Source organism: Girardinichthys multiradiatus, chromosome 21 (assembly GCF_021462225.1).
Source record: "Girardinichthys multiradiatus isolate DD_20200921_A chromosome 21, DD_fGirMul_XY1, whole genome shotgun sequence".
NCBI lineage: Eukaryota > Metazoa > Chordata > Actinopteri > Cyprinodontiformes > Goodeidae > Girardinichthys > Girardinichthys multiradiatus.
In genome coordinates, this window is record NC_061813.1 from 41352184 (window position 1) to 41379941 (window position 27758).

The following is a 27758-nucleotide window of genomic DNA, read 5'->3' on the forward strand; positions in this document are numbered from 1 at the left end:
GGTCAGAGCTCAGTTTCACCCTAACCCTAAAATCTGGACATGGTGTTAACTCCTACTGTGGTTCCTGTCCAGGTCTGTCATCCTGCCAGAAGACTTTGGGTCCAACTGGACCTCTTCCAGGATTGACAAGACCATAACATCTGAATTTAACTCTGCAGAAAAGAAGCCTCATGGCAAACTTCTCCAGACTCTGAGGCATCTGGACAGGTTCATGATCTAAACAACATTCTAGAGAACAGTTTAAGCTTTGCTTGATGTGTGCTGGTCTGGAGCACAGGAACCTGTTTGGATCTGGGTTTTGTTCCTTGAAGAGGACAAGTCACCTTTTTCTGGTCGAGGACCATGGCCTTGGACTTGGAGGAGTTGATCCTCATCCCAGCCGCTTCACACTCAGCTGCGAACCGCCCCAGCGCATGCTGTAGGTCTTGGCTAGAGGGGGCCAGCCAAAATCCACTGGTCCCCAAACCAGACCCCCTCCGGCCCTTGGCTGCGTCTAGAAATCCTGTCCATAAAAGTTATGAACAGGACCGGTGACAAAGGGCAGCCCTGCCGGAGTCCAACATGCACCGGGAACAGGTCCGACTTAGTGCCGGCAATGCGGACCAAACTCCCGCTCCGCTCGTACAGGGACTGGATGGCCCCTAATAAAGGGCCCCCGATTCCATAGTCCTGGAGCACCCCCCACAGGGCATCATGAGGGACATAGTCGAATTCAATTCAATTCAATTCAGTTTATTTCTATAGCGCCAATTCACAACACATGTCGTCTCAAGGTTCTTCACAACAGTCAGGTTCATACATTCCAATTAATCGTAACCATTGAACAGTTCAGTCAGATTCAGTTATTTATTCAAATTGGATAAAAAGTTTTTCTATCTAAGGAAACCCAGCAGATTGCATCCAGTCAGTGACTTGCAGCATTCAATCCTCCTGGATGAGCATTTAGAGACAGTGGACAGTCACTGGTGTTGACTTTGCAGCAATCCCTCATACTGAGCATGCATGTAGCGACAGTGGAGAGGAAAAACTCCCTTTTAACAGGAAGAAACCTCCAGCAGAACCAGAACCAGGCTCAGTGTGAGCGACCATCTGCCACGACCGACTGGAGGTTTGAGAGAACAGAGCAGAGACACAAAGAGAACAAAGAAGCACTGATCCAGGAGTACTTTCTATGGGAAGGAAAAGTAAATGTTAATGGATGTAGCTCCTTTAGTCGTTTCATCTAGAAAGAAAGAACAAATAAACTCTGAGCCAGTTTTCAAGGTTAGAGTCTGAAAGAGAGAACATAGAGTTAGTTATAGTAGAAGCTCAGTCAGTAGCCATGTCTAGGAGAGAGAAAGGGTTAAACACTGAAAGACAGGGCTATGTGGATCATCTGTAGAGGGTGAGCATTAAGTTGTTGCCAGCAGAAGCTGAGCAGACTGAGTTGTGTTTATTTTTATGAGATTTTCATGATTTACTCCTTTTACATTATTTTTTAATCTATTCAATTTTGGCCGTGGGCGAGACACTGTCTTAATAGGGTAATGGGTGGGTAGCAGTACAGAAGCTGCAGAGAGGAGTGTTAAACTGCCTTCTCCAGGTCCACACAACACATGTGGACCGGTTGGGCAAACTCCCATGAACCCTCAAGTACCCTTTAGAGGGTATAGAGCTGGTCCAGTGTTCCACGGCTGGGACAAAATCCCCACTGCTCCTCCTGAAGCCGGGGTTTGACTATCGGCCGGACTCTCCTCTCCAATACCCTGGCGTAGGCCTTACCAGGAAGGTTGAGGAGTGTGATCCTCCTGTAGTTGGAACACACCCTGCGGTCACCCTTCTTATGAAGGGGGACCACCACCCCAGTCTGCCAGTCCAGAGGCACTGTCCCCGACCGCCACGCAATGTTGAAGAGGCGTGTCAACCTTGACAGTCCTACAACATCCAGAGACTTGAGGTACTCAGGGCGGATCTCATCCACCCCCGAAGTCTTGCCACCGCGGAGCTTTTTAACCACCTCGGTGACTTCAGCCTGGGTGATGAAAGAGTCCAACCCCGAGTCCCCAGCCTCTGTTTCCACCAGGGAATGTGTGATGGCAGGATTAAGGAGATCCTCAAAGTACTCCTTCCACCCCCACTATAAACAGTGTTGGCAAAGCACTGCTTCCCCCTCCTGAGGCACCGGACGGTTTGCCTCACATGGAGACGTGCTCTATGTTTTCTGTTACAGTTTAAAAGCCAGGTAACCTCAGACAGGTAGGTTGTTCCTAAGGGGACAAAGCCTCTCAGTGGCCTGTCAGCCACAATGGGATGGTCCTTTCTCACGTATAGTCTATAGACAGGGGAAGAGTCTCAAAGTTGAGACTCAAACCGACAGCGGGCCAAAGGGGTACCTAACCTCAGATAAATGTGTTTTCCAGGTCAGGAAAATAGTCTTCGAAATATTCTTGGAGATGCTCCAGGTGGGACTGGATTAATAGAGAGATGGAGCCCAGATCATCACATGATTGGAGCTGAACCTGTTACCATGGGAACCATCTACAACAGGCTGCCCAGTGGTTCTCGCAGCATGGAGTCTCAACTGGCAACGAGCTGCACATGTGCTGAGTTTTTGTTCATTCTGATGATGGTATTACAAAACATATACTGTATACAAAAACATTTTTTTTACTTTAGTGCAATAGACAAAAACAACTACCGAGTCAAAATTAAATTGGTGCAGTAGGGTTGGAGCTTTTTAATGGGAGATATAACTTTGGCATCTTTAGGATGGTCTGATTATATAATAGCACTAAATACTCATCAAAAAACATGTCCTGTATCACACCCGCCGACTGCCGAACATATCTGTTCATTTATGCATTAAAAGAAACATTTACTGACTTGCGCCTCAGAGCAGGTGAGACACACCTGAGCTTCTGTTAGCATTTCAACATGAAGGTTTATTCTCCTTCTGGCTGCCCATTAGCCAACTCTATGCCCCCAACAACTCATGCGCCCTCTAGCGGCTAAAGGATGAACAGCGATGCAAGAACAACTGAAGTAACGCTACAGGACTCGTCAAAAAAAAGGTTAAGGATGAAAACAAAACAAATAATGTTGGGTGTCTGTTTTCCTCTTGCTTTCATTTATTATTAACATTGACTTTTATAGGAGGAGTGAATGCTGCAAGTCACTGACTGGATGCAATCTGCTTGGTTTCCTTAGATAGAAAAACTTTTTATCCAATTTGAATAAATAACTGAATCTGACTGAACTGTTCAATGGTTACGATTAACTGGAATGTATGAACCTGACTGTTGTGAAGAACCTTGAGACGACATGTGTTGTGAATTGGCGCTATAGAAATAAACTGAATTGAATTGAACTGAACTGAAATTCCTTTACACTTTCTACAGTCTGGTTCGTGGCAGCTTAGAAAGATTGTTCTCCTGGAGTTATGAAGCAGGTGTGGGAGACTTCTAAAAGCATCTGATTCAATAACCTTAGACTACAGGAAGAGGTGTGTATTTAAATCTAATCAGCAACATAGAAAGGAGCCTGTCCATGTAAATCTGTGAAGGTTAAGACTAAAAAATGTAACCTAGATCTGACTGGCTGCCAGTGAAGCTCCTCCAATGAACAACAGTGAATGAATAAAACGCTACCAGCTCCATGGTGCAGAGATCCACCTCCTAAACAGTCGAGTCAATGAGAACAGAAACTTCTAGAACAATCATATAATTATTAATATAGAGATAAGATTAACTTTATCATCCCTCTAGGAGGAAATTAAATAGTTTCAGCAGCAAGACAGGTTAAAGGTCAACCTCTAGTAAGGTGATATTAGGAAGGATCAATAAATAATAGAAACAATAATAAATAACCTGAATAAAAAATTTTATTTTGCTAAGTTTTATCATCATGATTTAAACATTTCTGTATCCAGTCTAAATTCTATGATTGGTTAATTTCTCTCCATCAATTACTAGGAACACATTTGTTTTTGTTTTAAGAACCAATCACAGCCCTTATAAGACAGTGTCACACCTAGCAACAGGATCAACCACACCTAGCAACGGGGTCAACCACACCTAGCAACGGGGTCAACCACACCTAGCAACGGGGTCAACCACACCTAGCAACAGGGTCAACCACACCTAGCAACAGGGTCAACCACACCTAGCAACAGGGTCAACCACACCTAGCAACAGGGTCAACCACACCTAGCAACGGGGTCAACCACACCTAGCAACAGGGTCAACCACACCTAGCAACAGGGTCAACCACACCTAGCAACAGGGTCAACCACACCTAGCAACAGGGTCAACCACACCTAGCAACGGGGTCAACCACACCTAGCAACGGGGTCAACCACAGGAGCTCTCAGAGACTCTGGGAATCTTTGGGAATACGGGCCAAGATCCTGTCCTCACTCCTCTTCTCCTTCGTGTGATCCATCTTTTCCTGGAATCTCCACATTGGTCTTGGCTCTTCAGGCTTTGTGCAGGTCTTTCAGAAGTTTTCTTCTGACAAACTAAGCTGTGTGTTGAAAACATGCAGCATGGTCAAGATGGGGCACAGAATGGTGGAACTGCAGGAGAGTCAGGACAGAAAACTCTGCAGCAGATAATATATCCATCAAAAACATCTCCTGAGAGATGTTTCATCCTTCAGCTGATCTCAGGCCGTCTGAAGATTATCCAGCTTGTTGGAGCTAAAATCTGTCAGACTTTGTTTTCTTTGGGATTTTTCAGGGATTCAGCCACAGAAATGGAAGCGAACCCAGTCTAGTACCAGTTAGTTGTGTTTAGTGGTTTGGATCCTGCCTCCATGATTTCTTTATTGTCACTAGTGACTAACCAATCAGAAGAGAGCCTTGTTGGATCCATCTTTATCTTGTTTCCTCAGACACAACATGAGAAACAGGAAAAATATAGAAGCTTCTGCCATGGTAACGGAGAGTACACATCCTGCCCAAACAGAAGGCCGTCCTCTGATTGGCTGCAGCATTGCCTACGTTAATGTGAAACACAGCTGCTGCAGCTGCTCCATGCTGCTCCGTCTCCTTCTGTCCGTCCATCCGGCTCGGATCAGGAAGTGGTTTCCTCAGAAACTCCCTCTGGATGTCATATGAGGGAAACCTGAGCATGTGTGTGTGTGCAGCTGTGTTTCCTGCGTGTGTGTGTGTGTGTGGGTTTCTATGATAAACTGCTTACACACTCGGCGTACTGCAGCTGAACTTGCAGCTGGATCTGCAGCTCGTCCTTTTCTCAGACACAGACTGGGAAATGGATCTGGAGACTCACCGTCCTGTTAAACTGATCCTGAAAAGTCATCCCTCTGTGTGTGTGTGTGTGAGTGTGTGTGTGTGTGTGAGTGTGTGTGTGTCATTACGTCCAGAAGAGGAAGAAAAGGACCTCCTCCTCCTCACAGCTGATCACTCTCACTTCCTCACATCTCAGAGTTTCAGGTGTCTACAGGTTCAGAAACCCACTCAGTGGTTCTGTGTGGAACCAAGCAGCTTTACTGCTGCACTTACTCCTAATAAAACAACCCTTTAAAAATAAAAATGTCCTTCATTTCCTGATATGAGCTCAGTTACCCAACATTATTTTGGACTCATATAACCGGGTCTGGGTTCGACATCAGCGCCGAGCTTTTTGCTCACAGTCCAGATGTTGGGGAATAACAGACGCTTAAAGAGCCGGCAGGTTACGTACATCCGAATTTCTCTGTCACAGTCCGAGTTCAACGCAGAGGCAGCCAAGTGGGCGGCCGAGCACAGCAAGGACAGAGGCTGCAGGAGAGAGAGGAGGAGGAGTGCTGTGGAGAACCTAGCAGCTTCTGAAGGAAACCAAACTCAAGGGACAGAGCTGCAGGAACGCCGATCATCTGGAGTACCTGAAAATATGGTTCTCCTGATCCAAATCAGGATCCGGTTTATAAAATCAGGTTAAGGGTCATGTGATTATTGGTTCACTGAAATCCTAAAGTATGAACAACCTTCCTGTGATGTTCTCCATAGATCTGAAGGCTAGCAGGAAGAACAACCTCTCCTGGATCATCTTAGGACCCCCAAATGTGGTTCTGGGTGGTTTCCTCAGGGATCTCTGGACAGAGTCTCATGGCAACAGATGTTCACACCAGACACTAATGATCTTGACCTAAAGGCTGAAAGTTACAGACTGATGATGCACAGGTGAAGAGGAGAGGAAAGAAGAAAAGAGGCAGATATTGTAGCTGATATCTTCATCACAATATTTACCAAGTTTACTGCATTCATTGCATCATGCAGCCCTAATTGGGGCCAACCACAGCAATGCACGGAAAGCAGCCTTATGAAGCACCACCTCTAAACTTGACTCTTTATTATTATTATTCTATGTTAATGCAGCCCAATCCGTAAGATGCACCCCCACTATACAGTGGCTTGTAAAAGTATTCATACCCCATTAACCTTTCCACATACTGTCACATTTCCACCATAAACAAAAATATATTTTAGTGTAATTTTATGTGAAAAATTAACACAAAGTGGTATATAATTGTGAAGTGGAATGGAAATTATACATGATTTCTTTTTATTTTAAAAATAAAAAACTGAAAAGTGTGATGTGCAAAAGTATTCAGCCCCCTTTACTCTGAGTGCAACAAATTGCCTTCAGAAGTTGCCTGATGATTGCTAATGACTAAATAGAGTCCACCTGTGTGTAATCTAATCTCAGTACAAATACAGCTGCTTTGTGACGACCTCAGAGGATGGTTAGGAGAAAATTGGGGAGCAAAGAGCATCATGAAGTCCAAGGAACAACCAGACAGGTCAGAAATAAAGTTGTGGAGAAGTTTAAAGCAGGTTTAGGCTATAAAAAGATTTCCAAGCTTTGAACATCTCATGGAGTTCTGTTCAATCCATCATCTGGAAATAAAGAGTTTGGCACAACTGTAAACCTACCAAGACAAGGCCGTCTACCTGAACTAACAGGCTGAACGAGGAGAGCACTGATCAGAGATGCAGCCAAGAAGCCCATGGTGACTCTGGATGAACTGCAGAGATCCACAGCTCAGGTGGAGGAATCTGTCCACAGGTCAACTATTAGTCGTGCTTTGTACAAATGTGGTCTTTATGGAAGAGTGGCAAGAAGAAAGTCATTGTTGAAAGATAACTGTAAGAAGTCCTGTTTGCAGTTTACCAGAAGCCACTTTGGAGACACAGTAAACATGGAAGAAGCTGCTTTGGTCAGAAGATACCAAAACTGAACTTTTTGGACAAAATGCAAAATGCTCTGTGTGACGGAGAACTAACACTGTATATCACTCTGAACACACCATCCCCACTGTCACATATGGTGGTGGCAGCATCATGCTCTGGAGCTGCTTCTCTTCAGCCGGAGCAAGGAAGGTGGTCAGAGTTGATGAGAAGATGGATGGAGCCAAATACAGGACAACCTTGGAAGAAAACCTGTTGGAGTCTGCAGAAGACTTGAGACTGGAGCGAAGGTTCACCTTCCATCAGGACAACGACCCTAAACATGAAGCCATGGCTACAATGGAACGGTTTAAAACAAAACATATTCATGTGTTAGAATGGCCCAGTCAAAGTCCAGATCTAAACCTAATTGAGAATCTGTGGCAAGATCTGAAAACTGCTGTTCACCAACACTCTGCATCTAATCTGACTGAGCTTGAGCTGTTTTGAAAAGAAGAATGGGAAAAAATGTCAGTCACTAGACGTGCAAACTAGTAGAGATATACCCTAAAAGACTTGCAGCTGTAATTGCAGCAAAAGGTGGTTCCACAAAGTATTGACTCAGGGGGGCTGAATACTTTTGCACAATGCCCCTTTTTTTATTATGCTCCTGTATATATCACACCCAGTTCAACAAAAAAGTCTGACATAACAGACTGTAACCAGAATGACAGGTGCATGTACTTTCTGTCTTTCCCCAAACATCAGGGATCTCGTGGTTGCGTCTGCCCTGGCAGTGAATTGATTGGGTAAAATGCCTTGAAATCTAGCAGCTGAGCAATAATAGGACAGCCTCTTAATGATAAAATATGCATAAAATGCCACCAAATGTTATTTACGTGACTGCACGTTTTTTACACCACTGCATGTTCTGAATGGCGACGCATTTGCACGTAAAAAACGGCGCATCCAGTACTTTACGGATTAGAACACCGTGTTAATATACGGACGATTTTTGACCCTTTTGACTTGCCATAGTTCTCTCTCGCACAGACACGCGCATGCTGACAGCCTGGGAGCCATCTCCATAGCAACAGACTTCTGCCTCTGCTGACAGCCTGGGAGCCATCTCCATAGCAACAGAACTCTGCCTCTGCTTGGCTTTTCAAGGTCAAACTGACAGATACTGTACAGATTAACACACTCCTACAGTTTTAGGCCTTATCACAGCGAAAGGAGGATTCTTAATGATCCTAAATACCTAAGCAGCTCAAAGCCTTTCAAGCTAATTGTACCAGCTGCTGTTTAAAATCAGTGCAATCGTCATATCCTTGTCATATGCTGAATATATAAACTCTTCCAAGTGGTTGTACAATAGATCTGAACAGTTTCAGTCATTAGGACTTGCTGCTTTGCTGGCATTTGTGTTGGGGGGGGCGGCGGGCTAGAGGGTGGCATGGAGGGGCTGCAGCATGTGGGGTGGGGGAGTTGTGTCCTCTTCTTGGATGTGGGGTCACCTGCATTTGAATTGGCCGAGCTGCGATGGTACAGCTGACTTGGATAATGTTTCTCCCTGGGCTATCGTTGCAGTGGCGGTGAATTCTAGAATTGCGCCGCTCAAGGTGGCAGCAGGTTGGAGTAGCTCTGTTACTTTTGATTCTGATTTATTCTTTTTTGGGAACTATTCCTCTTGTGGTGGATACAGTTGATTTGTTTTGGCCGACTGTCCACTCCGGTGTCGAATGCTGTGCAGCTTGGAGGATTTTTCTTAATATTTAATATTTTTGGACATTTGTTATGATGCATTGCCATGGCAACGGGGTTGTTTCTTACAACCGGGAGCAGCTGATTAATATCTCAAAAGCTCAAATTATACTTCAACTACAACCCCTAATCCCTGATGAGTTGAAAAGGAGACGCTGTGGATGCAGAGCAGGAGCAAAGAGAAGAGAGAGAAGGAGGAAGTTCAAACCATCTCTTTCATTGATCATGATGGGCAATGTGAGATCGTTAGGAAACAAGTTGGATGAACTCCAAGCCCTACAAAGGATCCAGCCAGAGTACCGGGAATGCAGTATCATGTGTTTTACTGAGACATGGCTGCAGGATCATATCCTAGACTCCAGTGTCTCTCTGCCGGGCTTTTTAACCATACGAGCAGACAGAGATTTAAAGAGAAGCGGCAAATGTAAAGGAGGTGGACTGGCAGTACTTGTGAAAAACAGATGGTGTCATCCAAGACATGTTACTGTGAAGTGTCATCTCTGCAGTCCAGATATTGAACTGTTGGCAGTATGTTTTCATCCATATTATTTACCCAGAGAGTTCACCAGTGTTATTTTGGCAAACGTTTACGTTCCACCTTCCGCTGTTGCCGACACATGCTGCATATCTTCTATAAGTCTGTTGTGGAAAGTGTGATCTCTTCTCCATCATCTGCTGGGGAAGCAGCATCACAGCCAGGGACTTAAAAAAGCTCAACAAGCTGATAAAGAAGGCTGGTTCTGTTCTGGAGACTCCTCTGGAGATCATTGTAGAAAGACGTAGTCTTCATAAAATGAAGAACATCATGGAGAACCCTGAGCATCCTCTTCATCAGACTGTCCTACAACAACAGAGTGTCTTCAGTCAGAGGATTCTTCAGATCTGCTGTAAGACGGAGCGCTACAGGAAATCCTTCCTGCCCACAGCCATCAGCATCTACAACGTCTCTTTGAGGAAACCTTCATAATATGAGCTATAACAACATTTAATTTCCCTTTGGGATTAATAAAGTATTTTTGAATTGAATTGATGTGGTGTGTTTGGTTGGTTGCGTGGGGCATGGTGGGGGATGCCAGCCTCGATGCTTGTGGCTGGCAGGGGACCTCTTGCCGGATGAGTTTGTCCCATCTTGGTGTGGGGTCGGGGGTTCCGTTGTGGGCACGTTGCTTAATGGTGTCTGCCTTGTTGCGCCTATGGGCAGTGGCTGGGGTAGCGTTGCGCGGGGCCCTTTGTTTTGCCGTGGCGGCGTGCTGTGTGGTGGGGGCAGGATGCGGTGTGGGGGCTTTCTTGTGTGTGTGAAGCGTGTTTTAACCAGACTCGCATAACTAACTTTAGTTGTCTAACTTGGTAGGTCCTGCAAGAAAGTAAATAACCCATAGTATGAATCACTTGAAGCTAAGAATAGCGTTTTAGTTTTATTTATCCCACCTTTAAAAGTTTATTTTAAAATTTGGATTTTGTTTAAAAAAAAGTTTTGTGTGTGTTTTGCTTGATTACTCCCACTAAAGCATAGACTTGGGAAAGCCACAGTTTGAACGGTCAAACCTGTGTGCCCATTTTAAGCAAACCCATACACCTGGAAGATATATTTATGAATCACACAGCTAGCTGAGTGCTTAGTCTGTTTGTGTTGCTGCTAATTGTCACTACTGGTAATTTTAGTGGTCATTCATAGCTGAACAGCTTTGTTTGTTGTTGTGCAATTTGGCCAAAGATGGAGAAAACATAGGGGGGGGGGGGGTGGGGGGGGGGTACTGAGTACCAGCCACAGTCAAAGTTGCGGGACCACTTCCGGTCGAACAGACGACCTGAACATCACGTGAGGCCCAAAGGTAAGCCTGATGGTAAAGGTTGGAGTCAACATGCAGGATGGAACCCTAGGAAAGAGATGGAGGATGCCTTCCCCAAGATTCTGACAGAAGCAGTGCACCAGGCATGCGCCCAACCTCCACCATCATTAGAGGCAGCTGACCATCCTGTGAAACCAGATCCAAAACCTCCGCCAGCACGATTAGGCATGGACCCAGTCTCCACAGCCATCGGAGTCTACCTGATCAGATGGAGAGACAAACCTGAGAAACCCAAAGAACCCCTTGGGACCTGTCCAGGAGAAACACAACAAACCATTTTTCCACTGTTCTTAAGTAAACTGAACCAAAATGAACATACAGGTTACCTATACTATCTGACCAGTATAGGAGGACATGTCAAAATGGGTTTCCATTTTAAAACAGGATCAGATATCAACCAGATGGGCTCAGTCTTGTTCGAGGAGGTGAGTAGAGCCATGCTCTCCCTCAGTAAACCATTTCAGGCTGAAGCTTGTGATGTAAGCATCACCAGCTGGGTGGAGATGAACATCACACTCAAATACATGACTCTGGTGCACCCCATCTATATGTGCACATTAAACACAGAGCTTTTTCTTGGTGGCCAGGACCTACTGGACAGGCTGGCCCCACTCATTGACTGCCACCAGGACCAACTCTGGGTCCAGGCGGAGGTGCCAAACCCACTGGGTGCAAGCAGCGAACGATCTGTTGTGACCAATCAGGTCACCAGCTTAGAGGAGCCCAAAGAGCCTCTCAGGCCCTCGTCAGAGCCGGTCATGGGCACCTCCGGGACACAGCTGCACCCAGCCACCCAGAAGACTCCTCCCTGCAGTCATGCATCCTTTATTTGCTCTTTAAAGAACCCAGGTGTGAAAACTTACAACCCCAAAGTGGTGGAAGATGTACACCTGGAAACCATGTTCATACCAGAAGTGCTTCTAGCTTTCTGGCTGGAGAAATTATCAACTGGTAGAGAGCTGTATGACTGCTTGTGCCAAGAAGATCCCCTTTTAACTGAGGCACAACACAGCCACACACTCCTCTTAGTAGACAGGCTCCGCCCTCTCCTTAAGACAGCCAGTGTGCAGATTGGCATAAAACAGCTCTCCCATGCTTTCAGCATTGTTCCAACAGACCAAAGGGGGGTCACATTAGCCTACGCCCTTTACTCTCCTGTAGGGGGCCATAGGAGCTGCAAAGCCACACTCCACACCCTCCAACAGATGGTGTACTGGCCTCCAACGTCTCACGACACTCAGGTCTACATCCAAGGATGTTTAACCTGCTGCCACTTTCAACCATTCCAGCCAATCGGTCAACCTCCGCTTCAGCAAAGGGGGGTTACATTACCTTGGTTCCACCTTCAGACCAACTGGGTTGAACCAGCTCCAAAATTAGCAGGAGGTAACAAATTCCTCCTAACTGTGACATGCAGCTTCATTAAGTCAGCACCAAATGACACCATCATCCAAGCTGATGCTCTTTTGCTGAACCAGATGAAGTTCTACATCGAAGTCTCCTCCCCAAGAACAGAGCTTGTCTCCATGTCCGGGAAAGGAGAGACCAGTGCGTAGGACCAGTTTGAAAAGGTGCATGTTTCAAACCTCCCACTAACATGCACTAACCACTAACAACTTTCTTCAACAGAAACTGTTAAAAATATAACTACCTTTCAGGACACAGTGTTAAACTGCAAGTTGCATGCTATTTTTCCATTAATTCAATTCAATTCAGTTTATTTATATAGCCCCAATTCACAACACATGTCGTCTCAAGGTTCTTCACAACAGTCAGGTTCATACATTCCAATTAATCGTAACCATTGAACAGTTCAGTCAGATTCAGTTATTTATTCAAATTGAATAAAAAGTTTTTCTATCTAAGGAAACCCAGCAGATTACATCCAGTCAGTGACTTGCAGCATTCACTCCTCCTGGATGAGCATGTAGAGACAGTGGACAGTCACTGGTGTTGACTTTGCAGCAATCCCTCATACTGAGCATGCATGTAGCGACAGTGGAGAGGAAAAACTCCCTTTTAACAGGAAGAAACCTCCAGCAAAACCAGGCTCAGTGTGAGCAGCCATCTGCCACGACCGACTGGAGGTTTGAGAGAACAGAGCAGAGATACAAAGAGAACAAAGAGGCACTGATCCAGGAGTACTTTCTATGGGAAGGAAAAGTAAATGTTAATGGATGTAGCTCCTTTAGTCGTTTCATCTAGAAAGAAAGAACAGATAAACTCTGAGCCAGTTTTCAAGGTTAATTCTTGATGAATATTAATTAATCAATAATCATAATACTTACACATATTTTTATGGATACACAAGCACGTTCACACTCAGACCCACAGGTGTTTAGATTCAGGTGTTAACAGATACACAAATGTTCTATATTGAGCCACAGTTATCACTAAATACATCGTGTGTTCATAAGTACTGTGCACTTTTTGGTAAAAAAGCTGTTATTATGTTTGTTTCTGCAGGTGTAGAAGCAAGCAGGGTGTCATCTTGTAATCTCTTCATCCTTCTTTCTCTCCTCTATTCTTTTCTCCATGTCTTCCCATTTCCTTTTTGCCCCACTTCTCTCTTTTTTGTGCTTCCTTTTATCTTCCTTTTCGTTTGTCTCCGTGTCCGTAACAATTGAAATAATCCCAAAGCAGTTTCTAATAAAGCTTCTTTTATAACTATCAAGCAGAGCTTTAAAGCGTTAGCTGTAATGCTACTCTGCTGGACAAAAAAAAAAAGCTAATAATAGACTAGAAATTACGCAATGGAAGGTTCTACATAATGAAAGGAACTAACCCAGACCTAAAAAAATAACTTTGCTGGATTTTCAAAATAAAACCAAAGCATACTCTACAAAATAAAAGCCTTGATTCATAGGCCATTCACTGCCTCCCATGCTGGAGGCACCTATTACTATCCACCTCTAAACTGGACTCTGTATTTACTGGTACCTGCCATGGCAATGCAAGGAGTCATGGAATGCCATTGCAAGCATTGGCATTACTGGTGAAAAAAGAACAGGTCTATTTAGATATCTTTACCTTCTACCCTCAATCCTGATGCACACTGGAACTACCTCAACCACAGAACCTTTGGTTCTGGTCCAAGAGGCACGCACCAAGAGGCAGGCCCCGTCTAAAATTCTTCATAAATTTTCTAGTTCTGATTTACTTCTAATTTGACAATATCAGAGGTTTCTGGAACATGTAACCTGGATAATTTTTCCAATTTCCCTTTGAAATGTCCCCATTTCCATTAGATTAACCTTTTATTATTAATTTGAGTATTTTTTTTTTCTTATTTTATTCATTTAAAGATTTGTAAAAAAATAAAAATAAAAAAAGGTCCTCCTTTCAATAATCTTCTTAAGGATTTTGTTTCCTGTCATTTAGTACATTTACTCTCGCGTGATGTCATTATCACGTGACTGGTAATAGTAAGCCGCCGTCAGTGTTTCATTAAACAGCTGCTGCTCATCACTGCCACAGGTAGTCTTCAAGCCGTTTGTAAGCCGTTATCTAATGTTGATACTGCCATGTCTGACTGATATGCCTCTCAACTTTTAGATGTCTGTGTATGTGAAATTAAACGTCAGCTGATTGTGCATTCTGAAGTGGGAACTGGTGAGTGTTTTGTAGTGATGTCAAAATGAGGCTTTTTGAAACATAGAAACATTTTGAACCATTGTGTCATAAAGTGGTTCACTACCCGAAGGTTCATTCAATTCCCTTGGGTGACATCTACTGGTAGTAGTGATTGTTGCACCAAATGAAGCCGTGCGAATGTGATTCACCTCTTGTGTAAATAATAGCACTTATGTATGTATATATGCGTGTTGTACATGTGTGTTTTTAGTAACTCATTAAAGATTCTGAGTAATTAACTCATGAAAAAATAATAGTTTAAAAACAATGTGAACTGTAGGGGATTACAGATGAAAAATAGCCATTAGGATAATTCTGGCTTCGTAAACTTGAATTGTCATTTGTTGACGGAGAACCAGGCGGAATGAAACCAGCTGATCAGTTTGGATTGCACCGATTCGGGTGCGTACGTCCGTCCTGGGGGTTCGGTACCAGGTCCAGGGTCAGTCGGTAGGGCTCGCTGCATCAGGTTCTCAATCTCCGTGCAACTGGGAGGTGGATGGGCTCAGCCTTCTTTTCAGAATCTTCAGGTCCAAACTGGCGGGAGAGAGCATCAGGCTTAAGGTGCCTTGAGCCGGGTCTAAAAGATATGGACAGGTTAAAACGGGAAAAGAAAAGTAACCAACGTGACTGTCTAGAATTTAAGCGTTTAGCTGACTGAATGTAGGACAGATTCTTGTGGTCTGTCCAAACCAGTACGGGATGTTCAGCTCCCTCCAACCAATGCCTCCACTCCTCCAAGACCAGCTTGATGGCCAGTAGTTTGTGGTCTCCCACCTCGTAATTCCGTTCAGCAGACGTCAGGCGATGGGAGAAAAAGGCGCACGGATGAAGTCGTCCGTCCTGGCCAGAAAGCTGGGAGGGGAATGCTCCCACCCCGGTGTCCGAGGCATCCACCTCCAGGGTAAACTGCTTTGAGGGATCAGGGTGGATCAGAACCGGGGCCTGAGAGAACCTCTTCTTCAGGCAGGTGAAAGCGGCCTCGGCGTCAGCGTTCCAGCTGAATGGCACCCTGACAGTCAGCGCTGTAAGGGGTGCTGCTACCTGGCTGTAGTTCGGGATGAACCTCTGGTAGAAGTTTGCGAATCCCAAGAACTGTTGAAGCTTCTTGCGTGAATCCGGAACTGGCCACTCTAACACTGCTCTCACCTTCTCAGGATCAGCGCGAACCTGTCCACCCTCCAAAATGAATCCCAGGAAGCTGACAGTGGACTGGTGGAAGGCGCACTTCTCCACCTTGACGAATAGTCTGTTCTCCAGGAGGCGCTGAAGGACTAGCCGGACATGGCGGCGGTGCTCCTCGAGGTCTCTAGAATAGATTAAAATATCGTCCAAATATACAAAAACAAAAACATTCAGGAAGTCTCTTAGCACGTCATTGACCAGGGCCTGAAACACTGCTGGTGCATTGCACAGTCCAAAAGGCATGACTAGATACTCAAAGTGGCCGAGGGGGGTCTTAAACGCCGTCTTCCACTCGTCCCCCTGGCGGATCCTGACGAGGTGGTAGGCGTTTCTGAGGTCCAGCTTGGAAAACACGGTGGCCCCGTGAACGGGCTCGAAAGCGGAGGCTAGGAGCGGCAAAGGGTACTTGTTCTTAACAGTGATAGCGTTAAGACCCCTGTAATCTATACAGGGGCGTAAAGTACTATTCTTCTTACCAACAAAGAAAAAACCCGCAGCCAGGGGTGAGGATGATGGGCGAATTATACCAGTCACTAGGGACTCCGCTATATAGTTTTCCATAACCCGTCTTTCAGGACCAGAGATCTTATATAGACGGCTAGAAGGCAGGGGAGCGCCAGGAAGAAGATCTATTGTGCAATCATAGAGCCGGTGGAGGGGCAATGACAGGGCTTGTGATTTATTGAACACTAGTCTGAGGTCATGATACTCGTTACAAATAACGGGAGCAGAACTGGGGCAGGCGGCAGATTGTAAACACGACTGCAGGCAGCTCTCAGACCAGGCCTCCACCCGGCCTTCAGCCCAATTATTATGGGGGTTATGGAGCCGCAACCAGGGAAACCCGAGAAGCAACGAGCTTTGAGCTATAGGGAAGACTGAAAAAGAAATTCTCTCCCTATGATTACCTGAGACCACTAACTCCAGAGTACGATGAGTTATCTGATGTAATGACAGCCCATCTAAAGCTAGAACCTGGCGTGGATGAGAGAGAGGCTCAGTCTCAATACCCTCTTCTTCTACAAGTTTCTGATCTATTAAGTTTAATTCACAACTCAAGTCAACTAACGCAGGAAGTGACCTGGAACTAATGTTTCTAAACAACACTGCAGGCAGAGTAAATCTAGGGGCTTCAGGCTAACAGGCTGGTCCATCGGCCGCCCCTTTAAGACCAACGGACCCCCACCCCTTTTGGCTGAATGGGGCAAGGAGAAATTAAATGATCTGAGGCTCCACAGCCTCCCGCCGCCGCCTCTGCTCACCGGGCGAGAGTCTAGCCCTTCCCACCTGCATGGGCTCGGGCTCGGCGGGAGCACTCAGCTGAGGCTGCTGACCAGGTGACACAGAGTGAGCCGCTAGCGGGGGTCTACCGGCAGCTCTTTCAAAGCGGGCTTGCCTTCTCTCTCTGAGACGGGAATCAAGGCGGACTGCTAGGACAATATGATCATCTAATTCTTTAGGCTCCTCCACTACGGCTAACTCGTCTTTTAATGCCTCGTCCAAAGACTGAAAAAATGCTGCCTTTAATGCGCTGGTGTTCCAGCCAGAAGCTGCAGCTAAAGTGCGGAAATCTGTAGAAAACTCAGCCACTGAGCGATTACGCTGTTTTAATGTCCAGAACCTGCAAGCAAGACCGGTCTGATCAAAACCTAACTCAAATGTTCTTCTAAACTCTGACTCAAAGTCTGCATATAATATCTGGAAACTGCTTGTGGAAGAAAACCTCGCCTCTGCCCACTGGAGTGCCCTCCCAGTTAATAAGCCCAGAATATAATTAAAAAGAGAGATCATATTTCTCCTATTTTAGCTTCCCTTCATTGGCTTCCTGTTAAATCCAGAATAGAATTTAAAATTGGTCATAGATCCAGTGGTGTAAGAGAGAGTGGCTCGCCTTGACTGCCGTGTTCGTTGAGACGGGGCCGACAGAAGGTGCTGGGAGGGCGGACAGGATTCGCTTCGCTGGTGGCTCACAGAAGAGTCAGCCTGAAGGTTCAATTCGGGACTCGGTTCAGACCGATTCTTTAAATCTCTGGTCAACTCCGTCGGATCCAGAGGTAAGGCACCTGGAAGTGTCAGGACAGGCAAAATCAGTGCAAGTTTACAGAAAATTTCAGAAATAACTTTCAAACTACGAGAGTAGATTTCAGGGAAGGTCAGTAGATGTACCGCAAGGACAAAACGCTCAGGCAATGAAGTGCAGGCGCGGCCTCTTCATATACTGCCCAGTTGACAAGCCTGATGAGCTGCACCTGTCCCTTCTCCAGCACCTCGAGGCAACGACACCTGGCGGTAAAATGGTTAGCTGCACGCAGACACACCACGGATTCTGACACCAGGTTCCTGAGTTCCTGTCTGTTGCTGAACAGACCAGACTGATGGCGAGCGAACGAGGAGATCTAAATCCCCACCACTCCTTCCAGTGCAGTCGGAGGCATGCAAGGCAACCACATATTCATTTTCACTCTGGACTCAACTGGATCCTGCGAAATAACCCTTTTTTACTCCCCTCAGGGAGTTGAACTGTTGAACTTTTTGCGTTCGCAAAGAAAAAAAACATTTGCGGGGATTCATGAAGTAAAATTTTCAAGTATTTTTCTGTATATATTTTTGTAAACATTTTCTAAATACAAATCTCCATGTTGCGCACTATATTGTTGTCAGTGTGTGTTTACAAGGTACCACTTCCCTCCAGTAGCCAAACCGAGAATCTTCTGATTTAGCTTCATTATTAATTAACTCATATAAATAATATTTCGGATACATATATGTTACAAACAACTCATAAAATATCCCAGCTGTAGGAAGATAAACAGTCCTTTTCGGGTCTTTGAGCTTCAGTTTACATGTTTAACAAACTTTGGGTTTGTTACATACTGTATGTTCAGCTGTTTATGTGGAATATAAATGATATTAGCAGGACTAAAATTTAGATTTAATCTGCTTTAAATTAAGTTTACTTATATAGACTTAATATGCATTCAGGTCTGCATGAAGCCTCCATGTTACATGTGTTTTTCAGTGGGTCCATTAGTGGGCAATAAACCCCTGAGAAACAGATTTTAAAGACAGATTAATGCTTATCATTCAGGATTTATCCACTAGTTTGATTAAAGTTTTTCCGCCAACATGGGCTGAATGCAGAGCTTAATAACCAAAGATGGTCAAACCAGGAGCTGAACATGTTTGGGTTTCATGTCTGCAGGTATCTGAGCTTTCTGGCTGCAGAGAGCCTCTGCTCTAAGACAAATTGCACCTGAACCTCCCCTGTCCTCCTTTATCCACCAGAACCCAAACAAACACGTCAGCCTGCGGTTCCCCGAGCGGCTCGGCCATCATCCATGCACGTCAACTTCCTCCGGATTCAATAAACATTCCATGAATCCGTTTTCCACCCGAGGATTTCTTCAGCATTAATCAAAGTGTCAGACAACCTCAAACAGTCTCCTGTCCTTGACATTAGCAGCTCACTCGTCATTTCCTGAGAGAAGAAGCAAACTCCCACCTTCTGCAGGATAAAGCGGCCTGCTGGGAGCTCTCCATGAAGAGCCAACCGGCGTCAGGATCAAATTGAGCAGCAGCTCATATTCTCCCCCTGAGGTCTCAGATTAATTACTCAGTCAGGTTCCCATCACATTCACTTCCTCTGCAGTCAGGAGACCTTTATAGCTGAAGATACCGACAGCTTCCTGTCAACAGTCTGTCCAGAGATACAAGCGTCAGTTGAAACTCAGAGAAACCAGGACCACTCTGAGGAGCTATTATATTTTCAGTGATTTATTTCTAAAACTGGTGGAAACGCTCGTCGCTTCTCATCAGAACACCGAAGTTCTTAGGCACCCAAACCGAGCTGGCTCAAGAACAAGAATCCTTCTGGTGGAAAATCACCCTCAGAGAACTAAGAGCCTGAAAAACCTTCAGATTTGCAGAATGTAAAGATTAAATGGTGACTAGAAAAAAGGTTGATGGGTCCAATCCTGAATGTCTTCTCCCACACCTGTGAGATACAGGAAGTTATTGACGTATCCACATCTTCGTTATGGCTCCTGATTACCAATCAGCTATCAGTTAATCAGCAGCTGGTTGCTAGGTAACCCACCCACAATCCAATGGTGCAGTCAGTGGCCATCACCTCCAGTTCAGTGGACCTGTCTCTGACACCGAAGGAACAACCTGATCTGGATGTACTTTGGTCACCATGAATCCTGTGATGGGGACAGCATTTCTAGAGTGGCCACTAGAGGGCACTAGGAGTGTTGTGATGATGTCATCAGGCAGTAACCAGAGAGTGAGGACATCTTATAGACTGATGAGGCAGCTTTAGCAGCTCTGATGGAGCTATCAGGGACCTCACTGCTGGCCCTGTAGGGGTGTCATAATGGTTTGAAGCTGGAACCACTAGGTATATGATGGTTCATGAAGGTTCCCTCTGCTGCAGATGGACCGCACCAAGCAATGATCATCTTGTCATCCAGACACTGGACTCACTTTTGTGACCTGAACCTGATACCAATCACAGCCCTGACAGTGTTGTGTAATGAGTGGAAGGTTCTCGCATTTCAGAGAATTCGCATCTCCCCTCGATTAAAACTCTACCCTCCTGCCTCCAGTTTCTATGTTATTAACTGAAGGCTCAAGTTCTAAGCCTTCAAAATATCTCGATTCACGGAGTGGTTCTGCTGATGTTTGTTTCTGGATGGGAGATGCAGCCAAGATGAGCTGCAGCTTTAAGCTCCTCTCTCCTGTGTGTCAGGAACTGAAAGAACATCAGAGATGATTGAAGATTCTGTTATCTAATATGTGCTGAACCAGGATCCGGATTATCATGATTAAAGGAACGTCATGGTGGGTTAACTCCCTTATGACCAATTATGTAAAGACTGCCTAAATTTATTTGGATTTTATGGATGTAAAGTTATCAAGACATGCAATGAGTGGCGGTCTGTCTCCAAGAAGACTTCAACCTTCAGTGTTTGGCAGTTATTCAGTTTCACCGTGGTTTCCTGACAGCGCTGGAACAGTTTAAAGGGAGAGAAAAACTCAACTTGATGGTGATCAGAGGGTTAGAAGTGACCAACGTGGTCTGGATGGACGCTTTCAGTCCAACGTTCCTTTTCTGTTGATGAAACTATTAAGATGTGGACTGTTGATGAGTTGGACATGAGACTAATGTCAGTTCTGCAGTACCGTAGCTGACCACCAGGTGTGCAGACATGGTTACACAGAGAAGACCTTGATGTTCCTCATGGTGTGGGGAGCTGCACCTTGTGACCTCGTACTTATGAGCTTTGATCAGATTCTGAAACATGTTAGATATCTGGACCCAGAATACAGAAAACTTAGATCAATTTATGATTTATGAAAATAATTTATTCAGCAGCAGCTGCAGAGAAACAGCTTTACAGTCATACAGCAGGAAGTGCTGGTTCAGTTCTGCAGAACGTAGACAGAACCTATCAGCTTCTTCTGCTTCAGCCAATCAGCACACTTCGTTCTGAGCAACTGTCCTCAACTCCAGCAGCTCCTTGATGACATCATCGCTGTAGGACAAGGTGTCTCTCAGCACCTGAACCGTGTGCTGACCAATCAGAGGAGGCGGTGTCGGCCCACTCAGACAGAAGTTGCTGAAGCGCACGGCTGGACCTAGAACCAAACAAACACACTCAGGTCATGTTAGCACCTAAATGCTGGTTCCTCTGAGTCAAGTCTATTTCCTCTTGACGGCATTAATGTCTTCTGCAGTACTGATGTGGAAAACCTTGGTGTAAACTTTAACTAGGACATGTCCTTTAATCCCTTACTAACAGTGTTAGGATTTCGGATTATTGTAATTCTTCATCATGTTAAACATATTTCGTCTCCAGCCAACTAACCCAGATCCATCATAAGGGCCAGATGGACACATGCCCAGGGACCCTTCAATCAGAGAGCCCCTTATGTCAGACAGAGGACCGCGTGATGTAAGTTCAGAACCCCATAAAAAGGTTGGCCCGTTTGTTAAGATGTGAAAGTTTTCTGTCATCATAAGACTGGAACCAACTGTAATTGAAGAGAAACGAGGGTTTTTAATGTCTTAAACACCAGAAGAAGCAGCTTCCTTGCCCCACAGCCAGGAGTTTGATCTGAGGATGATGATCCAGGCTTTTGAAGTGAGAAGTTGGAGACATCACCAGATCAGAGGACTCAGGGTGGTGAGTTTGTGGTTGGGTCAAAGGTTAAAGACAAGAAAACCAGCTGTTGTAGTTATTGTTCTGAACAGCATGATGTTGTGGTGCAGGATCTTAAGATTCATTGAACATAAGATGTCAAGTTTTGAAAACATAACCAATTTTACTGATGTGTGTTTAGTTTTTTTAATCCTTTTTGTTTTCCAGACTTCAGAACCAATGAGCAGAGTAACAAGATGGACCACCGAATGGGAATGTAGGACCCCCTTCCTGTGTACAATCTGCTTTTCTGACAAGTTCAGAGAGGAACAGAAATCAAAAAACTCTCAGGGAAACAAAAACATGGATGTTAAGAAACCAACTATGTGATCATGAATTCTTCTCAACAGGTATTGTTGGATGAATCTTTAAGTATTTTATGATAAACATTGTGTTTATGGTTTGTAATATTGGACATAATAATGTGGTATTTTATCTGACCTTGTTTCTGTAATAACTTCTTATTTTCCTTGATTTTTCTTTTGCTTCTTAGGGATTCTCAGGGATTGCAGATGGGATGAGCTAAGAAGCTAGAACCTGGTGCCCAGAGCATCTTTACTCTATTAGAGTTTAAGGTTTTTCTCTACATTGTCCCTGGGACAGGGATCTACATCCTTTTCTATCTTGTTTTCTTCACTTTGTCATTAATTGCACTTTATTTCCAACATCCTTGTGGTTCTTTCCTGTAGTGCTGTTCCACATCCGAGAGACGTAGATGGTCCTACAGTTTTACTCAGAACATCTGGTGTCTTCATCCAACCAGTTCTGCTCAGACTGTCGGTGTTCCTGATTGGCAGGAAAATATCTGAAACCTTTAACTTGTGTGTTCAGATGTGACTGACCTGTTGGAGGTCAGCCACAGGCAGAACAGTTTAACCCTGATGACCTTCCTTCCAGATGTGGACGGAATTAAATAAATCATTTCATTCAGTTTTTTTATAACTATCATATCAGGGCACTGATCTACAGTACATCCAAAGATCAATCATCAAATAATACAGTTCATAGGAAAATAATCAAATCATACCAGCAGTTTCTGGTGCAATTACCTGCAGCCCAGTTCAGTCAGAACCACAACACCAATTAGATTCATCTCATGATGCCAACAGGTAAAAAATGAAGTCCAGCTAACTGCATCGAGTCACTGACTTTGCAGCAGTTCCTCATAATCAGCAAGCATGGGGCAACAGTGGAAAGGAACAACAGGAACAAACTTCCAGCAGAACCAGAACTAGACCCAGGAAACAGAGCTACAGCTACTGTCCAAGTGAGTCTATCTAGAGATTAAACAAGTTAATATCTCCAGAAGTCTCAAGGAGGATGATGAGGACCTTTAAGCTCCACCTCCTTCCTCTACATCCTGTTTATTTCTGTTAAGCTGGAACCCTTCTGGTTCTGTATTTGTAGCCGATTTATGTCTTTAATAATATCTGATTTATTTCTGGTTCATTTTTAGGATTTAACTGGAACTCACTGACAGAACCTTGTCCAAACAGAGTCTGAAAGTCCAGAACTATCTTTTATCTGGTTCTGTTTTAAAGATGCAACATTTTTCCTCTATATTTGTGTTTATTCTCAGTGAACGATGGACGGATGAAGAGAACAAACAGTTTATTTCTGGAAACTCAATCAGCTGCTTTTAAAGATCATCACTAATGAGCCCATCTCTCACAGACTCACAGTGTGTGTGTGTGTGTGTGTGTGTCAGGGTGAATAATTAATGAATAACGTTACATAATCCTTTTATTCATCCATCACATTTCTTTCTTGTTTCTGCTGCTGATCGGTCCATCCAAGCAGCTCAGAGCTGATAGCTTGAAAGACAGAGGAAGGGAACAGAAACAGGAGGACAACCTGAGGGACGAGTGGAGACAGAAGATGATGAGGACATTTAATCTGATGCAGCAGGAAGGTCCTGATGAGTCTAAAAGAGATTGACTCAGGTTCTGTCCAACAGACATGGTTCCTCTCAGCAGCTTCTTCCTCCCTGAAACACCTCCGCCTGTAGCTCCGCCCTTTTACCACAACAGTAAGGAGACCAGTTATGTCCAAACCTCCTGAATCTCCTCTGATATCTTTATGATGTTAGAGGATGAAGGTGAAACCAGTTCAGGTTCTGTGAAGAACATCACTGCATACAGCTCCATCCACAGATACCTGCAGCTAGCCAAGGTGGCGCCATCTCTTACTGCTTTCCACAGAGCTGGAATGACGTCACAGGAAGTGGGAATGCTGCTACTTGTGGTGCTAACAGCTATTAGCAACACAACCAATAACAACATATTTCCTCTGATGCTGTGTGTTAAAACACAAACAGATCTGTCAGAGCAGAATGTTCACCACTAGTAGCTGCAAACCAGCAGAAGATCATCTCTACATTTAAGCCTGCAGACAGAGTGGATGTGGGTTCCTGAGCGGGCTTTTCCAGTCAGAACTCCCACTTCAGCTGGTTTTCTTGGTTCATTTCCGACCGGGAACTCAGGAAATCCACATTCTGAGTTCAACAAGAACCTTTTGATTCATATCCAACATGTACCAAGGGTCATACTGGAAGCAATTTGCTGCCATCTAGTGGATGGAGTTCTGCTTAGCTCTGCTTAATTTCACTAATTTGGACAATGAATACCTAAAGTTCTGTGTTTGTTGGTACTTTATTAAAAATGACTAGCCTGTGCTTGACAACAAGAACAAAATATTTTATATGTATAATTGTAAATTAATTCAGCAAGTAAAGGGTTGACATCCCTGCTAGTCTAAAGCCTCCATATAAATTAATTTTCATCTAAACATTTCTCTGTTTGTTGTAACAGACAGTAATTGTCCTTCTTCCTCAGGCAGTAAGGAGTAGATGAGAACTTTTACTCAGGTAATCTAGAAAAGTTCAAGATTTTCCTGAAAGTTTAGAATCAGATTATGAAGCATTAGCCAGAGTATTTCTCAGCTAATTGACTCCAGATTATTCTCAGATTATTATAACGAGCAAATGTTACTGAACAATTACTGATTATATGACTAATTGGTGAATATTCTGAGATCATGTTGGTTGCTTAGTTACAGATTCTCAGATTATTTAGGAGATAGCTTGATTTACAGATTATCCCCAACAGTTAATTAGATGAAATTCCTGTTCTGTTAATGTTCTGAATATTTACTTATATTCAGATATTCCAGAAAATTTAGAAACAGATTATTTTGACCTTCAGTTCCAGATCAGCCTGAATTGTTTGGATAATTTGGACCAGCAGGTTCCAAATTTTCCTCTGTGGATATTTTCACACTATTGTGAGCGGTTATGACCTGATCATTATGATGGGTGAATATTAACAGATAATCCTGCACAGTTAGTTAGAGTACATCTCAGGTCAGTAATTCTGGTTTAAACTGAATAATGTCTTGTTAATCATGCTGAAAATGATCCCAGATGATCCTATTCCATCTTCTCCTCAGACTGATCTTCAGTCCCTGCCTCCATCCTAAGCTCCAGCTTTATTATGTTCTTGCCTGCTTTCTGACTCTGAAGTGACACAATCCCAGAGAAAGGAACGCCACAGAACCATCTGACAACGGATGTTCTGAGCTGCACGTTTTTCTGCTCAATTAACCTCAGAGGAACACACACACACACACACACACACACACACACTCACTCACACCCTCACACACACACACACACACTCACACACACACACACACACACACACACACACACACACACAAGGATCCTTTACTGTTTGATTCTGATCACAATCTGATTCCCAGAATGTGATCTAGTTTGATTCCCAGAAAGGGAATCAAACTAGCTCTAGGATCCAGCAGATTAACAGTTCCTGGAGGAACAGCTCCTGGTTAGAACCCTGCAGGTTAGAACCCTGCGCGGTGACGGAACCATGATTCTGTTTCACAGTGGTACTTGCAGCAAGTCTCTCTGATTAGAACCAGGTTCTACCAGACTTATTGGCAGCCTCTGTGTTGGTGAGGAATGTGTTTTGTTGCCCCGCTGGTCTGGTTGTGGATACCGTCCGGTGCCAGGCATCGGGGACTGGGCACTCTGTTGGCTCTGCACCATGGGTTCGGGGTGGTTGGGCATGTTGGTCATGTGCCCCCCTTTGTGTGGCGTATTCTGGTTGCACTGGGCCGGCCGGTCTGCTCTTTTTTTTCGAGTTGGGTCACAGTCTTGGTCATCACTGTGCACGCTGCCGGTTGGCTCCTTTTTATTGGGGGTCGGTGGCTTCTTTAGGCGGTGGACTGCATGTCATGGCTGGGGATCAGGGTTTGAGGGTTTGGGCGGTTCCAAGGGGGGGGCTGGGGGTATTGGTCCCAGTTTTCGGTCTTGGTTTTCGGTCTCAGTTTTGGTCTTAGGCACCGGTGTCTAGTCTTTTGCCCAGTGGATGTGCCTATGCCTCCCTCCTTTGTTGGCACTCGGCGAACGGGGATGCCTATTGGGATTAGCCAGGGGCTGGCTCCTTGGGGGTGGCAGACCCTCTTCCCCACCTGTTTTTCTTTTTAAATGCACAGTACAATGACACGCATCGACACCACATTTGAGGTCAGGTCTTTTCACACCCTCGTTCGCTGTTTGCCGTCTGGGGTCGGAGGCCGGGAGAAGGAGCGGGCCTTCTGGTTGGGATCTGGGCTGGGGTTGGGGTTTGGGTCTTGGGGGTTGTCTGGTGCTGGAACTGGCGTTTCTGCTCTCTCCGGATCGCTTGCATTTCTTTGTATCTTGGTCCCTGGCTTCGGTGCTAGTGCATAGGTCCCATAGTTGGGGGGACGCCGGGCTCCGGCGAGGGGATCTTGCCCAGGCAGTCTGCAGCATTGATTGAGATGTGGCTTCGCTATGATGGAGGAGCTGGCCGGCCGGCCTGCTTGGTGCAGTGGGGTGTGTCGTGCGGGAGCCTGGGTGGCCGGCATGCTGGGGCATCTCCAGAGTTTGGGTGAGGGGTTGGCGGGGTGCCCGGTCCTTGGCGTGCTGTGATGGTCTTCCTCCAATGCTTCCTTCTGTGGCTTTGGCCCCTGGGCGGGTGCCGGGCTCCGGTTGATGGTCGGGAGGGTGGGGCGGTGGACCATATCTTGTGCCTGCACTGGGTCGGCTGGCTGGTTGTGCTTGTCCTGGAGAGATTGACCTGCCCAGCCAGGTCACCCGACTGGTGCATGTTTCTCAACCATGGACTGGCAGGCTGGGGCTGCTGACGCTGGCCGAATGGTTGGGCGGACTTGGCGGTGTGCTGCTTTGCTGGCTGTCATATCCAGGGGGGAACAAGGCGGTGGGCTAGAGGGTAGTGTGGAGGGGCTGCAGCGTGTGGGTAGATTGTGTCCTCTTCTTGGATGTGGGGTCACCTGCATTCGAATTGGCTGAGCTGCAATGGCAGAGCCAAGCTGGGTAATGTTTCTCCCTGGGCTATCGTTTCGTTGCAGTGGCGGTGATGTGGTGTGTTTGTGTGGTTGTGGGGACCATGGTGGGGGACGCCAGCCCCGATGCTGGAGACCTCTTGCCATGTGGGATTGTCCCATCTTGGTGTGGGGTTGGGGGTTCCATTGCGGGCGTGGTGCTCAGTGGAGTCTGCCCTGTTGCGCCTGTGGGCAGAGGCTGGGGTGGCGTTGCGCAGGGCCCTTGCCTTGCTGTCGTGGCACGCTGGGTGCTTGGACTGCGGCTGTGTGTGGAGCCTGCGCTGTGTGGGGGTGGCTTTGTCAGCTTTTTGGGGATGGAGCTCAACTGTGGGGGTGTGCCCCTGTGTGGAGGGGATTCAGGGCGTTTGGGTTCAGGGGCATGTGTTCGATATCTGTGTCCTGGTTGGGGGTGGCCCTGTGGGGAGATTCATGTTGGGGTTCATGGGGGGTGGGGGTGGCTCACGGGGTTTAGATCAGAATTCATTGGGGGGTTGGAACTGTTTCATCCTATGGTGGTTCTGGGGACCACCTCCTGGGTCCGGTTGCCCCTATGGGGTATCGGTACCTGGACCTGGGAATGTAGAGTATATA

General features: G+C 45.6%; 1 protein-coding gene across 3 annotated transcripts in view; it reads right to left on the reverse strand.

The window, feature by feature from the left end:
* Positions 1-20924: 20924 nt before the first annotated feature.
* Positions 20925-27758, reverse strand: part of sugct (succinyl-CoA:glutarate-CoA transferase) — a 77451-nt gene continuing 70617 nt past the window's right edge. The window contains exon 14 of one of the 3 annotated variants that reach the window (XM_047349632.1): positions 20925-21219. In XM_047349632.1, coding sequence (XP_047205588.1) covers positions 21056-21219 — 164 coding nt within the window. In that variant the 3' untranslated portion in view covers positions 20925-21055. Of the gene's footprint in view, positions 21220-23512 lie in introns of those variants that run through there. The other 2 variants (XR_007035725.1, XM_047349633.1) reach the window with 2 other exon arrangements.